This window comes from Pogona vitticeps, chromosome 6, assembly GCF_051106095.1.
Source record: "Pogona vitticeps strain Pit_001003342236 chromosome 6, PviZW2.1, whole genome shotgun sequence".
In the NCBI taxonomy this organism is placed as follows: domain Eukaryota; kingdom Metazoa; phylum Chordata; class Lepidosauria; order Squamata; family Agamidae; genus Pogona; species Pogona vitticeps.
Window position 1 is genome coordinate 85802334 of NC_135788.1, and position 15358 is coordinate 85817691.

Below are 15358 nucleotides of genomic sequence, written 5' to 3' on the forward strand. Positions count from 1 at the left end.
TTTTTGCGATCACTGTTGCGCTTCGCAAGACGATGTTTTCTATGGGCAATTTTCGCAAAGCGACGATTTTTTCCCCATTGGAACACATTAAATAGATTTCAATGCATTCCAATGGGGAACCGTGTTCCACAAGACGATGTTTTCTATGGACAATTTTCGCAAGACAACGATTTTTCCCCATTGGAAAGCATTAAATAGATTTCAGTGAATTCCAATGGGGAACCGCGTTTCGCAAGACGATGTTTTCGAAAGACAGCGTTTTTCACGGAACGAATTAACATTGTCCTGCGAGGCACCACTGTATTGCGGAAATCTGGGGATATTGTTTACAAGTCTCCAAGGAACAGTACCATAAAATGCTTATTTTGTACCTCTAATTCTATATACATGCTACAACAAAATGTGACTCTGGGATACTAAAATATCCCTTCTGTATGCATGAGGCTTAATACAATAATTGTGTGCCATCAATTCTGACTTATGGAGACCCTCTCCAGGATTTTCTAGTCAGAGTACTCAGAAGTAGTTTACTATTCCCTTCTTCCTAGGTGCACTTAGGTACTCTGCAGCTTGCCCAAAGCCACACAGGCTAGCTCTCCTGGGATGCATAGTGGAGAATCAAAATTGAAATAACAACAACTCCCAACCTCTGGCTCTGAAGCCAGATGCCTACCTCACTGTGCTATTGAACTGATTTATAATGAACTGATGCCATGTATCCAGTGAACAATAGGTGATTTCAATGTGTAATCTCTCAATGAGCAAACTTTAACAGTACTTTGTTTACTCCCAGAATCTCCCAGCTAGCATATTGTGGTCCAAGAAGTAAATATCCAAGCTGTAATAATGGCTAGTGCAGCTCCAGCAAGGAACCTGCAATGTTTTCTGACAGCTCAGTCAGAAATTGGGAAAACAATGGTAGTTGAGGCATATTTGATGAAAGGCAAGCAGCCTTTTCTAAAATGACCTGAGCATACTATATCTGGATCATACCTACAATGTAGCAATTAATAACAACATACTGTACTATCAAATAGATTTTGACTTTTGGCAACCTTCTTGGTATTTTCTAGGTATTAGATCTTCACAAGTTGTTTACTATTCACTTCTAGTGGTGCTCTGAGGCTACAAAGCTTGCCCAAGGCTGCACAAGTAACAGCAGGCAAACCCATCAGCCACACACACCATGAATTATCTTGATTGGCTCCTCTCTCAGGAAGCACAGGAGAGATCAAGCTCCCGGTCTCTGCCCAGGCACCCCAACCTACTGGGTTATATCAATACTTTTATTAACCCACAAGAAGTCAGAAAAACAAAATGGGTATCTTTAAAATTTGTGTCTGAAGTATTACTCACGGTCTATACAGTATTTATTAAACAAAAATATGTAACACTAAACATTTATTTGAACATTATCTAGAACAGATTAACTTATTTCTTCGCTATTTATCAGCATGAATGTTGGCTTGAATATCTTAAAACAGTAAGAAATGTACAATAGTTGGGGAGGAAAGAGAATAGCTTAAAAATCCAAGCTATTCTGAAGTAACTTTTGCCTGCTGAAGTCAAAGAAAGAAAAAATCATGGTCCAAATCATCAATAGATGACACCAAGGAGCAAATTAATGAATTTCCAGAAGGCAATTACAGAGCAGTAACAGTCACTGCAACAGTGGAGGCATTCTCCATCAAGCTGAAATAATCACCACTATGCACAAAATATGAAATAAACATATTTCAGTTTGAACAGTTAACCCTGATTTACATTAGTTACAAGTTCGTCACTGAAGCACCAACTCAAGAGCTCATAGTACTTAAAAAAGTGGTGAAACAACACCAACTTGTACAATATGAAGTGATGCTTCCAGTGGATAAGGCATCATTTTTCTCAAAGGGAAAATACTAAGATTCCTTCTTTTCACCTCTCCTTTGAATTAATTTCATGCTGGCTGGCTAGAGAGGTCAAGAGTTTGATTCCCTACTATGTACTGTGTGTCACCAGAAAAGGACAAGCCCTGTGTAGTCCTGGGGCAGCTGTAGCCTCAAAGGAAAGCAATGGTAAAACACTTCTGAGTAGTCTATACCTAACAATCCCCAGAAAAGGTAGATATAGGTTAGACCTGCCTTGACCACATATAAATATCATTATCATTGACTTCATTTCAGCTCGGATTTTAACAATTTTTGACATGGAACTTCATTTTCAATTGAAGTGAGGAATCTGGACAGTGAAAAGGAAGAACACAATCAAGAATACTGTAAGGGAGAAAGAAAACGCACATTTCAGATACAGAATATGATTAAAAGGGAACCCACCAAGAGACTTCAGGTGGCCTCCCAGCCCTGTCTCAAATAAGAAGAATTAGCTACAAAAGAAAGGCAGAGCTCAGAGACATTGCTTGGATCAGACCTCCTGGAATCCATTCCAACACCACAGCCCATCATTCTGAGAGCTGTAGCCCCCAGAAGCTTTGCAAAGGAGACCTTTCTAGCAGTGGCCTTCTGGGTGAGGAATGCTCTCCCTAGAAAAGATAACCCAATATCTATTTTACTTCTCAGTACCACTTCCCTAGGCCTTTTGTCAGTCATTTCACATTCACTTTAACCTCTGTCTTTGCAATTCACAACAGCATTATGTTGCATTTTAAGTAATCTTATTGATATCTCCTGATTTGATAACCAGCTTCCCCCCCCCCCCCCGATTTACTGTTTAAAATGCTTTCAGTTCCTCAGGGAACTGTGAGGAGGGAGTGACCCAATAGATTTGAAAGTCACAGCCAAATTGTAACCAGAGAACACACTGGTGTATCCTTGTACTCCACCTAAAGCTTAACCATATCCAAGATTTTTTGACAATGAGGTTTTGAGGAGAAATCTGTCTTGAACTGTCCAATAATGATGGGGAACACATCCAAATCTGCAGCGGCATACACTGACAACAAAATACTGTATCAGGGTCTAGAACAAAACAGCAAGGAAGGCCTTGGCAAAGGGGACATAGCTACATAAGATGACCTGCGGAACATTACCACAGTCTTGGTTCACCCTCCCTTACTTTGACAACACTTCTCCTATGCACTCATTAATTTTCTTAAGAATTAAATGCTCATTATTATTAGATTTGATTAATTCAATGCATATGCTACACAAGGTAAACTGCTATCCATTGAAGGCCAGGGATTCATGCCCAACCCAGGAATAGGCAAGACAGAAATACTCAATTCAAAACTGAAACACAGCCTCTCTTGCTCAAGCAGAGGCTCTGCTAATTCTGTGCTCGCTCAACTAACAGGTAAGGAGGCAGAAGTAATTACATAACACCAGGGGACGTTGTCTGCGAGCTGCTGTCTGTCTGTGTTTTCCCAGCATGATGCCCACTTATGCGGGGGGGGGGGGGGAAATGCCAGCTGTTGTCTCTTGGAGAAAGAATGGTTGCCAGGGTCTCTCTGATGCTCCCGACTGTTCAGCAGAGGCTTTCACGAGGGATTCAAAGTACAAACACAAACAAACAAACCACTAAAGCAGGCTGAGCTCTCTATTTGGCAGATGGCATGTTGGGTATTTCCAGACAAGGTTTTGACTGGAACTGCTAGGACCTGTCCAACTGGGAATACACATCATCTGTCCACATCTCATAACAGCAGCAGACAAGCATAGTAGTCTCATGGGCTTTCAGAAGGCTATGCAGGCAATGACGACAGCTAGAAACATCCTTTATATAGGAATAGAGCTAAAAAAAAGTAATTTCCAAGTTTTGCATGGAAGTCAAGACTGGACAATTTAATGTCTGATTAGTACCGCTGCCTTTAAGGACAGGGTTGACATAATTTTAAGTAAATAAATGGCCTTTCTTGTGGGTTTTCACTCAATCTTTCTGCAGATTTTTATTGAGAATTTTCTTTTTAATTCACATTTTATTATTGAATGTTTACTGCATTTCGATAGATATCCAGCCCTCTACAAGCGGTCGTATAGATCAGATGGGTGGGGTACAAATCAAATAAATAAATAAAAATAAACAGGACTGGGAAACACAAAGCCGGCCACTTCTTGTTAGATCGCAGCTCTCATCTCCCCTAGCCACCACAGCCAGTAGCAAGGCATGCTGGGACAGGCAGACTACAATCTCTCAATTTGAGCTTTTCTCAATCTGATGTATTTGACAGCTAGTATGGGTAGTGTCGCTTAACTGGAGGGCACCATATTGGAGAAAACTGCTCTTGGTATTCTACTATACTAAAAGAAGTCAGTCTTGCTTACTGGCTAAGCTATCACATTCTCTTCTCCCCCAGTTTCCCCAAACACTCTGGAATTTATAGTTTCTCGTTGCTGTGGCAAAAGTTGCTTGATGCCTTTTTAACCACAGTCACAGAACAACAAAACATAAGGGATCCTGATTCGCAGGACTTCTTTGGAGCCTTGCCAGTTAAACAGGTCTGAAACAGTCTAGAAATCTGTAGTTGTGAACCCTAGGCTCCAAATCTGGCACTTTGTCCTTTAGCAGCAACTAATATGATTGTCCTCTTAACATCAGCAATTTCAAGGATCGCATCCAGTAGCATAAAGGTCTTCACCACCACTGGTCAAGGAGAAAAGAGGGAAATGTTTATGTATCATGTTTTTTTGCTGGAAGGTGACCAAAAAGATCTAAAGCAACTAAAGAAAATCACTATTTTGGTGCTCTGTTAGCAAAACTGCCTGACAGAAAGCAAGCTGAATTTACAAAGTACAGTTAATGCCATGGGAAAGCATTGACTTGGATGAGAAAAGCAAACCCAGCACTTCAGAACTACACCTTGAAGTAGCTTGTTTTGCTTACAATCTTACTCTGGAGACATCCCACACCAGCAGATGTCTACTTGGTTATGTTTGTTACAGTGAAATCAGACAGCCTAATGTGAAATATTAATGGATGAAGATAAATCACTGGCTGCTCTCCAATCAAAAACACCCCTCACACATTGTAGGGGATGGAAGCAGGGTTGCATCAACTCTCACAGTGGATATGTATTCAATAAGCATGATAACAAGTTGTATATATGTACAGAGTTCATGCGTAGAGCTTTTCTGTGTAAGGGAAGATTTTGGAACAATGTACTTTGTGTGGAGGAACCCTTGTGCATCCATATCAGCATGTAGGTAGGGCAGGGCAGACCATCAGGCAGAACAGGGCAGGATGTTATAAAAATGCAGCAAATTGTTAGTTATTTTATATATTGTTACCAAGAGTGAACAATGATTTGTTCTTGTTGTTGTTACAATCTGGCCACAACACATCTGATTCCGCAGAGAGAAGACAACTCCTCTTGTTCTTCTATTTCACACAGCAAAATATCTTGGGTCAGTCTTGCCATAAGCTTCCTTCTCAAGCTTGTTGGGCTCACTACCAGGAGCACTGATCACTGAGCAAAACTACAAGCTGCATAATGCCTTCACACATTATTTTTATGCCTTAGAGCAGGGGTTTCCAAACTTTAGCCCGTGGGCCACATCTGGCCCACCTTGCCTTTTTATCCAGCCTGAGCGGGCAGGCGGGAGTGCATTTGGGAGTGGGTGCGGGTGGGCGGGAGTGTGTGCGTACACACATATGCAGATGCAAACACATGCACATTCATTCGGCCCTTGAAAATATGGAAAATATCTTATGTGGCCCTCATGGTGAAAAGTTTGGAGACCCCTGCCTTAGAGGGCTCATGATCTGTCTTTGGAATCTCCCAGCTGAAGCAAAAACGCAACCTCTGTCCTGTCCCCATAAGGCCAATCCAAGGCACAGAAATAAGATGGGCCTCGTTTTCTCTACTGTCTTAAACCCATGTCACACTTAAAAGACACACACATGTACAAACATTCCACGCTTCAACTTCATGACTGTATAGGCCAAAAAAAAGGGGGGTGGGGTGGGGAAAGAAAATTGATTAAAATTATAAAAACACAGGTTTTAGTTAATGCTTAGGCAAACCATGTCCGTATTCCCTTTCGCCCCCATATGTCTGATGAAGTGCACTTGTCCAAGAAAGCTCACATTAAAATATACTCTTTTAAGGTGCCACGTGCTTTTATCTTTTTTTGCTTTGTTTCTTTGGATTTTGCCTGACATGTATGCCTTGTATGTTACGCACAGAGAGAGGGTGTGTGTGTGTGTGTGTGTAAAAAAAATTTAAAAATTCTAAGATGTCTCAAGAGATAGGGCTGTGGCACTGAAAATCAGTCTAGAAGACTAAACTTATAGGAGGACACCATTAAAAACAGCCTGTATGAAGATCTGGAAGGAAGGAAAGGATGTTCAGGGTGACTAGCAGGAATATACAGCTGGTCTCAAGCCAAGGAATAAAAGCCTTGCATCCTGTCTATACCCACAGCCAAAAGTCATTACTCCCTACTCACCCCTTCCCCCCCCCCTGTAAAGAGGAAGAGATCCCTCCCTCCCATTTTGGAGAATGGAATTCAGTCAATGTGACTGGTCTCCCGCCCTACTGAATTGTAACAGGGGTGTGCAGGAGAGCATTTCCCTTACAGTGCTCCATTTCAGAGGTATCTCCCTCCCAAAGGGATCCCCTGTCTTGTTTCCAGTGCCAGAAAAAGAGGCAGGGTATTCCCATCTTTCCAGGGTGCTTCCAAGGGGGTCCCCCAACACCTCAGAAGGATGAAAGCAGTGACCCACACACAACAGTGCCATCCCGAACCCCAAGTTGGAAGCAAAAAAAAAAAAATACACACCCCACCCTTTGAGGGAAGAGAAAATCCTGGCACGCAGGAATGCCTGGACAGCTGCCAAGGCCCGTCAAAAGGCGTGAACCCTCTGGCTGGCCACCGCCCAGTTTTTCCCCTTTACTGCTGGGAGGAGCCCAGCTCTTGGTCTCTTCTCCCTCCACAGTCAGTGATGGGGCAGTTCCTGCAACCACTTTTTCCCCCAACGCCCACCTCAGCTGCACTGTGAGGGGTCGGGGAGGCTCCCTGGATCCCACCCCAGCCTTCGCCATTGTCTCATCAAGGGGGAAACGCTCAGGTCCACGCCCATGGCAGGTACAACTGCTGGGTGGGAAAGAGCTGCACCCCGCTTCTCTCCGGCCGTCCCCCTCCCCACCTCCTTCTAGCCCTTTTCCCTGAAGCCCTTAACCCATTTCTTTCGACTTGCAGCTTTATTTAAGATTTCAGCCCCTCGGGCCCTACAGCTTCTTTCCCGTTGCCCCCACCCATCCACCCACCTTCGTGTCCCTACCACATCCCACTTACCTACAACCCCCCGGGCTTATCTACTTGCCCCCAAATACCCTCGGTCTGGGGTGGGAGGGGAGAAGATGCGTGCCCGCTCCCCCCCCCAATTTCCTCTCCCGGCCACGCCCACCCTCCATCTTCCCACCGCCCAGACGCCTCCGCTCAGCGCCGCAGCCCCACGGCCTCCTCACTGCAGGGGAAGAGGTCCTCCTGCAGTCCCACCCCACCCCCGTCCCCTTTCCCGTCCTCCCGCCTGCGTAGAGTTGCGTCGCCGCCTCTCTCCCCGTCCCCCATTGCCTTCCCCGAGAGCCCCTCACCCACCTTTACGCTGGTGACGCCCTCGCCCACAGCCAGGACCGTGCCGGCCGCCTCCATGCCGGGGCTGACGGGCGGCGGGGGCAGCCTCTCGTAGAGCCCCTGGCGGGCTAGCAGGTCGGCGAAGTTGAGCCCGCAGGCCCGGACGTGCACGCTCACTTGGCCCGAGGCCGGGCTGGGCTCCGCCTGAGGCAGCTGCCGCGTTTGCAGCTTGACTTTGTCGTAGCCGCCGAAGCCGGTCAACACCAGCGCCCGGTATTGGCGGCCGCCCCCGCTGGCCGAAGCCGCGGCTGCCTCTTTCTCCGACGTGCCCCCGCCAGCCTTGCCCTCCTCCCCAGGCGCGGTGGTGGCGGCGGCCGGCGCTGCTTCTTGCTGCTGCTGTTGCTGCTGCTCTGCCGGTGGAGCAGCGGTGCCGGTGGTGGGGGCGCCTGCATCGCCCCCGGCCGCCTCTTCGCCGGACATGGGAGCCTCGTGGGTGCTGGCGGTGCCGCTCTGCTAGTCCCTGATGCCGCTCTTGTGAGAGTCGGAGAAGAAGGCGCGGCTGGCCAGATGCGTAAAACAGCTGGAGAGGCAGCGAGGGAAAGCGTTAGGGAGGCTGCCTGTAAGAGCCGGAGCTGGATTCGGGCGCGGCTCGGAAAGGACCCCGCCTACTCGGTTGGCGAAGAAAACCCGGAATGGGAAGCCGAACCAGAGCGAACCCTGCCTTTCTCTCTCTCAGCGAGTTCAGTACGCCCACTCGCGCCTTGTTTGTGCCAGGAAACGAGGCGGAGACTGGAAGGCTGGGTGCGTTTTTTCTGAAGGCAGAGTGAAGCTCGTCACTACGTGTGTTTGGCGGCCTCCGGAGGTCCCAGAGAGTTCAGTGGGATTAGTTCCATGTAAAGAGCGCGTGTTTTCACGGTCTTGACAAGCCCAGCTCAATGCATGGAGGCATAAATCTCCCTTTTCCTTCAAAATAAAGTGTAGGATCACGTCTGTGATCTCGCAGCTAAAGATTATGCTTTCCCCCCTTTGAAATAAGCTCAGAATTGTACCTGCTTTTGTTACGCCTTGACAGATAGACTTCCCTATTATCATAGTATTAAAAATTTACTTATTTACCATCCTGTCTGCAAGGGGATTCTTGCCCTTATCTCCCCAGGATCCTACAACGGGAATACTGCTTTATACTGGTGCATTAAATGCACACAAATTACTCTTAACATGTCACTATGCAGCTCTCCTCCCCTCAAAAATTCATACAGATGTTCTCGCCCATCCCATCCTAAGACCAACTTCTCTCGACATCTCTCTAAACAGGGAGTGTGCAAACTTTATGCCCCATGGATTTTACTGGTGTGGACACGGGCAAGGCTCGAAACACAAAAACATAGGCACATGTAGGCGTGTTTGAAGACAGGGTCTGCTTTGAGGCCACTACAAAAGGAGAGACATTAGTCCACGGGTGGCAACTTTGCAACATTGTGATCTGAAGAGCCTGCAAAAAATGCCTCCGATGGGGGGGGGGGGGAATGAAACCAGAAGCGACTGGTGTGGATATATCATGACACTGTGCTCTTTCAACCTATATAAAGGGCCAACGTCTACTAAAGATTTCTGGGATAGCAGTTCAACTTTTTTGCTGGGGAAATTGATTTGCCAGTGGGTTAGGGGAGCCTGATGGGGCTGGAGGTCTCAAAAATCACTTTGGGAGGCTGCAATGTGCTCACCACTGTTCAACGTGTCCCCCTACAGGCCAAGAATGGGTGAGAGGTGGAGCTGGCCACCAAACATAAAAGATCCTTCAAGTGTTTCTTCCTGGGATTAAGAAAGACAAACAGTAAAAAATAAGTGAGTAATAAAATGTTATCCTCTCCTGAGATCTCTCAAATCAGGTGCCTGAGGTGGGCACTTTATTCTGTGTGACCGTAGGGCAAGAGAACAGGCCGTTTCCCAGCTTTTAGGAAGATCAGTTTCAACAAGTTTGGCAAAAAAACAAACAAAAAAACCCAGGACTGGATCCCATGACCTAGAAAATTTGAAGGAGAAGAAAACCTGAGATTGGGCAAAATGAAATAGGGGAGTCATAATGACATCTTATTCCTATGAAAAGGAAGACATGGGTAACATTTTAAAGAAACATGTGGCTGGACAAGAAGCTATCCAGCAAGCTGAGGCTTAAAGAGAAGATGGAAAGAGGGAGACATAACAAAGCATAGATACAAAAAAAAAGTAGCTCATAACTGAATGATGATGTTATGAAGCCTAGGATGTTCTGATGATTTCAAGGCATGGGAAAAACAACAAGATGTCATTGCAGGCAAGATGTCATTGCAGGCAAGCTGTTAAAAGGGTATGGCCAGTATTAGTCTTCGGTGGCTCCATATCTGGCTGAACAATGGTACTTTCTGCTCACTTACTAATGTGCTCTGTATCAGCCTGGAGAGATGTTCAATTACTGTAATTCAGGTACAGTTAGTCAGAGCCACATGGATAGGATGTAGGGGGAACAAGATTTGACAGGCATCCATGGGGAAAGGATGTAGGTGTCTTAGCTGATCACAAGCTGAAAATGAGTCAGTAATTCAATGCAGCTGCTTTAAAAAGCGAATTCTGTCTTGGGCTGATGAACAGAAGCGTAGTGTCAGAACACAATAATTGCTTCATTCTATTATGAGTCGGTTAGGTTTGCATCTGGTCACCACATTGTAAGAAGGACATTGACAAAAGGGAATACATGCACAGGAAGACAACCAGGATTGTGAGGAATCTGGAAACCAATCCTGTGAAGGGCATTGAAAGAGTTGTGTAGATTTAATTTGAAAAAGGGAAGCCCAATCTGCTCAAGAACTGCTCTTAATTGTCCCAAATCTGAATATCCTGTAGATATCAAGGGAAGAACATTTGGATGAACACCCTTAGGTCTCCAGACGGGGAGATAAATCTCAGGGCTAGCAGTGAGGTGTATTTGGGAAAGTTTGGTTTCTATGATGAGGCTTTAAAGCAGTAAAGTACAAAGCGAGGTCCCTAGGGCATTTTTGTGCTCCCTGGAGACTGGAAGAGAGAGGGGGGGCATATGGCCTATTTTGGCCCCCAAAGAGCAGAGGTTTTCTATTCCATAGTCTTGGGGTGGTGTGGGGGACAGCCCACACGTCACTCCTGGCAGTCATTGTAGAGCTCTAGTGCCTATGACAGGACAGGAGGGGTGGAGTCAACAGAACTGGGAGGGACAGAGAGTCAGTTAGGGAGAAGAATGTGAAGTGTTTAGACAAGAGATTGGAAAGTTGGTGTGTTAGAGAATATAAAAGAGTTAAAAGTAATAAGAAATACATAGACTGTCAGAATATTGACACCTTGATTAAAGTGTATGAATACAAGCAAGCATATATGTACTGTAATCAGATCCACGTTTATTGAATGAATAATAAAATATCATCAATGATTTTACTTCTGTGATTTACCTACCAAACCATAAATAAACCTTGATATATTTGGCAGCAATAGTCTGAGATTCATAATTGGTACAGTGAGGGTAATATCCTCTGGTGGCAGCGTAAAAGGGTGAAAAAAACAAGTCGTCGTGTCCAAAGGTGAACCTGTGTGAATGGGGAAACAAACAGGAGAAAAATGGGGGTGCGTGACAGGTGGTCTCCCAAGACTCCCTCTGCCCCTCAAGAAACATATCAGAAGTGCCCAAGTGCTTCTGTATTTCTGTTTCAATTTTTTATTTTTAAAAAGTGACTACCTCCTGGCCTGATGTGGCCCTTTCTGGGGGCTGAGAACTTCAATTTTCTCCCCAAGCCCCGAGACCTTGCCCACGCCTGCTTTAAAGCCTGAGCACCCACTTCTAACCATTTTCAGTTGGCACCAGGCCTCACTGGCTCAGTGTTTTAAACTCTTGTCTTGCTTGCTTTCCTCAGAGCCTTTGCCTCCTGCACCTCTCTGACAAAGACCATCTTCCTGGTCTCAGATTTCAGCTTTGAGATCTAAGGGGGTGGAAGGCCTTTGACAGGGAAGTGGCAGAGAATATAGAATAGCATCCTGTCACTCAGCACCATAGAAAACACACACCGACTTTATCTCAGACTGCTTTTCTAAAACAGAGGACTGGCAGGGAAAGAGAGAGAGAGATTTGTTTGCAAACGCTGTGTGCTGTAGCCATGTGGAGCTCTCAGAGTTTATGAGTTCATTTACTAAATACCACCCCCAGGCTGCAGATGGAGACATCTGTGGTGATCAGCCATCAGACTTGCAAAATGTGGGGCAAATCCACAAGGAATTATTAGCAGGATCAGTTCAGCCCCCTGGGTATTGCTGTTTGTGGGGCTGCACTCCAGGGTTGGCCACCTGGCGTTTCTGTGCCAGAAAGCTTGTCTCGTTCCCAAGGGAACCATCACATGATTAATCCTCATGGCTGACATAAGCTGTGTCTTTTCCAGGGTCGTTGTACACTAGAAACAAAACAGGTATCTTAATGCATTATTTGTAAGCAGCAATGGCAGTTCTTCAGGTCCACAAGCAGCCAAAGCAGAATTTAAAAGGAACTAGTTGTAAATATGTAAAGGCAAGAGGAGAAGGGGATGACAGAGGATGATATGGTTGGACAGTGTCATCAAAGCAACCAACATGAATTTAACACAACTCCGGGAGGCATTGGAGGATAGGAGGGCCTGGCGTGCTCTGGTCCATGGGGTCACGAGGAGTCGGACATGACGGAACGACTGAATGAACAAACGAGTTGTAAATAATGAGTAACTTGTAATTATTTGGGTATTTTCAATAATAAGACCTAACTAAGTGACATTGATAGCATCACATAATTAGTGATAGCATCACTCTTCTTACAGTGTAACCGTAACAGGATTTCATTATAGTTGGCAAGCAGAGCTGTAACTAGAAATCTCTATGCAAGTCTCTATGAAATCTCTGTTGTTGGCACCCAGCAACATCTTCTGTCACTCAGTGACTTCTCATTCCTATCTCCCTTTGAAATTTCTTCACCCCAGAGTGGCCAGTTAACAGTTGATGAAAGAGTATCTGGGGGCTGAGCTGTTCTGCTAGTTTTAAAATATTGTCATTCCTAATAACAAATTTGTATCCATCTCTCCTTCTGCATAGAGATTGATCTGCTTACCCTAAATAGAATGCAGGAAAGCTCTGTTGACAAGTGGTAGAATAATAACATGTTGGAATATGTACAGGTTATGAACTCAATTGTAGATGTCATTATTATTCAGTTCTGTAATAGTGTTGCTAGAGTGTGTGGGAAGAGAGCTAGCATCTGGGTCCAGTTTCTGTATTGACATCCTAATTTCAAGGTCTGATGTTGCTCTTTTTTTTTTTTTTAAAGCTGGGCGGTTGTTTTTAAGCAAGTAAATGCCCTCCCAATGGGTGGGCTTGTGTAGGGCTGTATTGTGCCTGGCGTGCTCTGGTCCATGGGGTCATGAAGAGTCGGACACGAGTTGTGTCAAATTCATGTTGGTTGCTTCGCAGACACTGTCCAGCCATCTCATCCTCGGTCGTCCCCTTCTCCTCTTGCCGTCACACTTTCCCAACATCAAGGTTTTTTCCAAGAAGTCTTCTCTTCTCATGAGATCGCCAAAGTACTGGAGCCTCAGCTTCAGGATCTGTCCTTCCAGTGAGCACTCAGGGTTGATTTCCTTTAGAATTGATAGGTTTGTTCTCCTTGCAGTCCAGGGGATTCTCAAGAGCCCCCTCCAGCACCACAATTCAAAGACATCAATTCTTCAGCGGTCTGCTTTCTTTATGGTTCAGCTCTCACTTCCATACATCACGACAGGAAAAACCATAGCTTTGACTATTCGGACTTTTGTTGACAAGGTGATGTCTCTGCTTTTTAAGATGCTGTCAAGATTTGTCATCGCTTTCCTCCCAAGAAGCAGGCGTCTTTTAATTTCGTGGCTGCTGTCTCCATCTGCAGTAATCATGGAGCCCAAGAAGATAAAATTTGTCACTGCCTCCATATTTTCCCCTTCTATTTTGCAGGAGATGATGGGACCAGTGGCCATGATCTTATTTTTTTTGATGTTGAGTTTCAGACCGTTTTTTGCACTCTCTTCTTTCACCCTCATTACAAGGTTCTTTAATTCCTCCTCACTTTCTGCCATCAGAGTGGTATCATTATACTTCCGTGCTTTATCACATGTCCACAATGCATGGTAATAAGTTCCTTCATGGTTCTTACATTTCCAACACTTATTCAACATATTTGGAATTGTATTTGCAAGCCTAGCTGGCGTCGTCGTCGTTTAGTCGTTTAGTCATGTCCGACTCTTCGTGACCCCATGGACCAGAGCACGCCAGGCCCTCCTATCTTCTACTGCCTCCCGGAGTTGTGTCAAATTCATGTTGGTTGCTTCGCAGACACTGTCCAGCCATCTCATCCTCGGTCATCCCCTTCTCCTCTTGCCATCACACTTTCCCAACATCAGGGTCTTTTCCAGGGAGTCTTTTCTTCTCATTAGATGGCCAAAGTACTGGAGCCTCAGCTTCAGGATCTGTCCTTCCAGTGAGCACTCAGGGTTCATTTCCTTTAGAATTGATAGGTTTGTTCTCCTTGCAGTCCAGGGGATTCTCAAGAGCCTCCTCCAGCACCACAATTCAAAGGCATCAATTCGTTGGCGGTCTGCTTTCTTTATGGTCCAGCTCTCACTTCCATACATCACGACAGGAAAAACCATAGCTTTGACTATTTAGCTGGTGGCAGATGCCATCTATAGAACATTTTATATACATTTTCTTTATAGGTGGTTGCTAATTTCAATTTATAATTTTTCATCCACAGTTGTTGCCATTTTCCTAAATCTATATTATATAAAAAAAAAAATTGACCATTTTAGCATTGTCTCTTTAACTTCTTCATCTCATGTGTCCCATTGCAGTAGAAATTTATACAGTTATTGAATTTGTTATTCTTTTGTGATAAGTACTGTAATATTTTGTCAAATATTATATATGCTTTATAGAATCCTTGTTTCTTCTTACTGATTATAGATTGATTGATTGTAATTGTATTTGGGGCCACCATGAAGAGATCAATTCTTGGTTCTGTAGTTGAGTTTTTGTCTTTAGAAGTCCCTCAGAGTTCAAGAGCTCATTTTACATAGTTTTTCAAAATTTAACAAATTTGGGTGTGTAAATGCTTCCATGGGTGAGACCCATCTAGGTGTCTTCACATATATTTTAAGCTTAATTTTTTCTCACACCTTTAAAAGAGAATTCCTTATTATATTTCTTTCAAAGTACTTGTGGGTTTTAGTTCTTCCATACCATAGAAACACGTGCCATCCTACTTGCAGATCGTGTCCCTCTAGGGAATGGTCCCCAACCTTGGGCTTCCAGATGTTCTTGGACTACAACTCCCAGAAATCCTAGCCAGCAGAGATGGTGAAGGCTTCTGGGAGTTATAGTCCAAGAACATCTGGAGGCCCAAGGTTGGGGACCACTGCTCTAGGGGACCAACATGATGTGATCTTTTTTTTTAAGCTTTATCCATTCCCTAATCCAGGTTAATGCGCTTGCTTGATAGTATACATTCCAATTTGTCAGACCAAACCCTCCCTTTTCTTTTGCGTCTTGTAATAATTTATGTTTAATTCTCGGTTTCTTCTTCTGCCATAAGAACTTTGAAATTAGGCTACTTAACGCTTCAAAAAACTTTTGCTCTAGCTTGATTGGTAAGTTCTGGAAGAGAAAGAATATTTTGGGAGAATATTCATTTTAACCGTTGCAATTTTTCCTAAAAAGGAGAGTTGTAATTTCTCCCACCTTTCCAAGTCTTGCTTGATCGGGCCTTCTCGCCTCTGGAACAACTTACCTCCTGAGATTCGCGT

General features: G+C 44.7%; 1 protein-coding gene across 1 annotated transcript in view; it reads right to left on the reverse strand.

The window, feature by feature from the left end:
• The window catches only part of VAT1 (vesicle amine transport 1), a 46160-nt gene extending 31124 nt beyond the window's left edge, over positions 1-15036 (reverse strand). Inside the window, exon 1 of the mRNA XM_073004094.2 lies at positions 7536-15036. Coding sequence (XP_072860195.2) covers positions 7536-7991 — 456 coding nt within the window. The 5' untranslated portion in view covers positions 7992-15036. The remainder of the gene's footprint in view (positions 1-7535) is intronic.
• Positions 15037-15358: the final 322 nt, after the last annotated feature.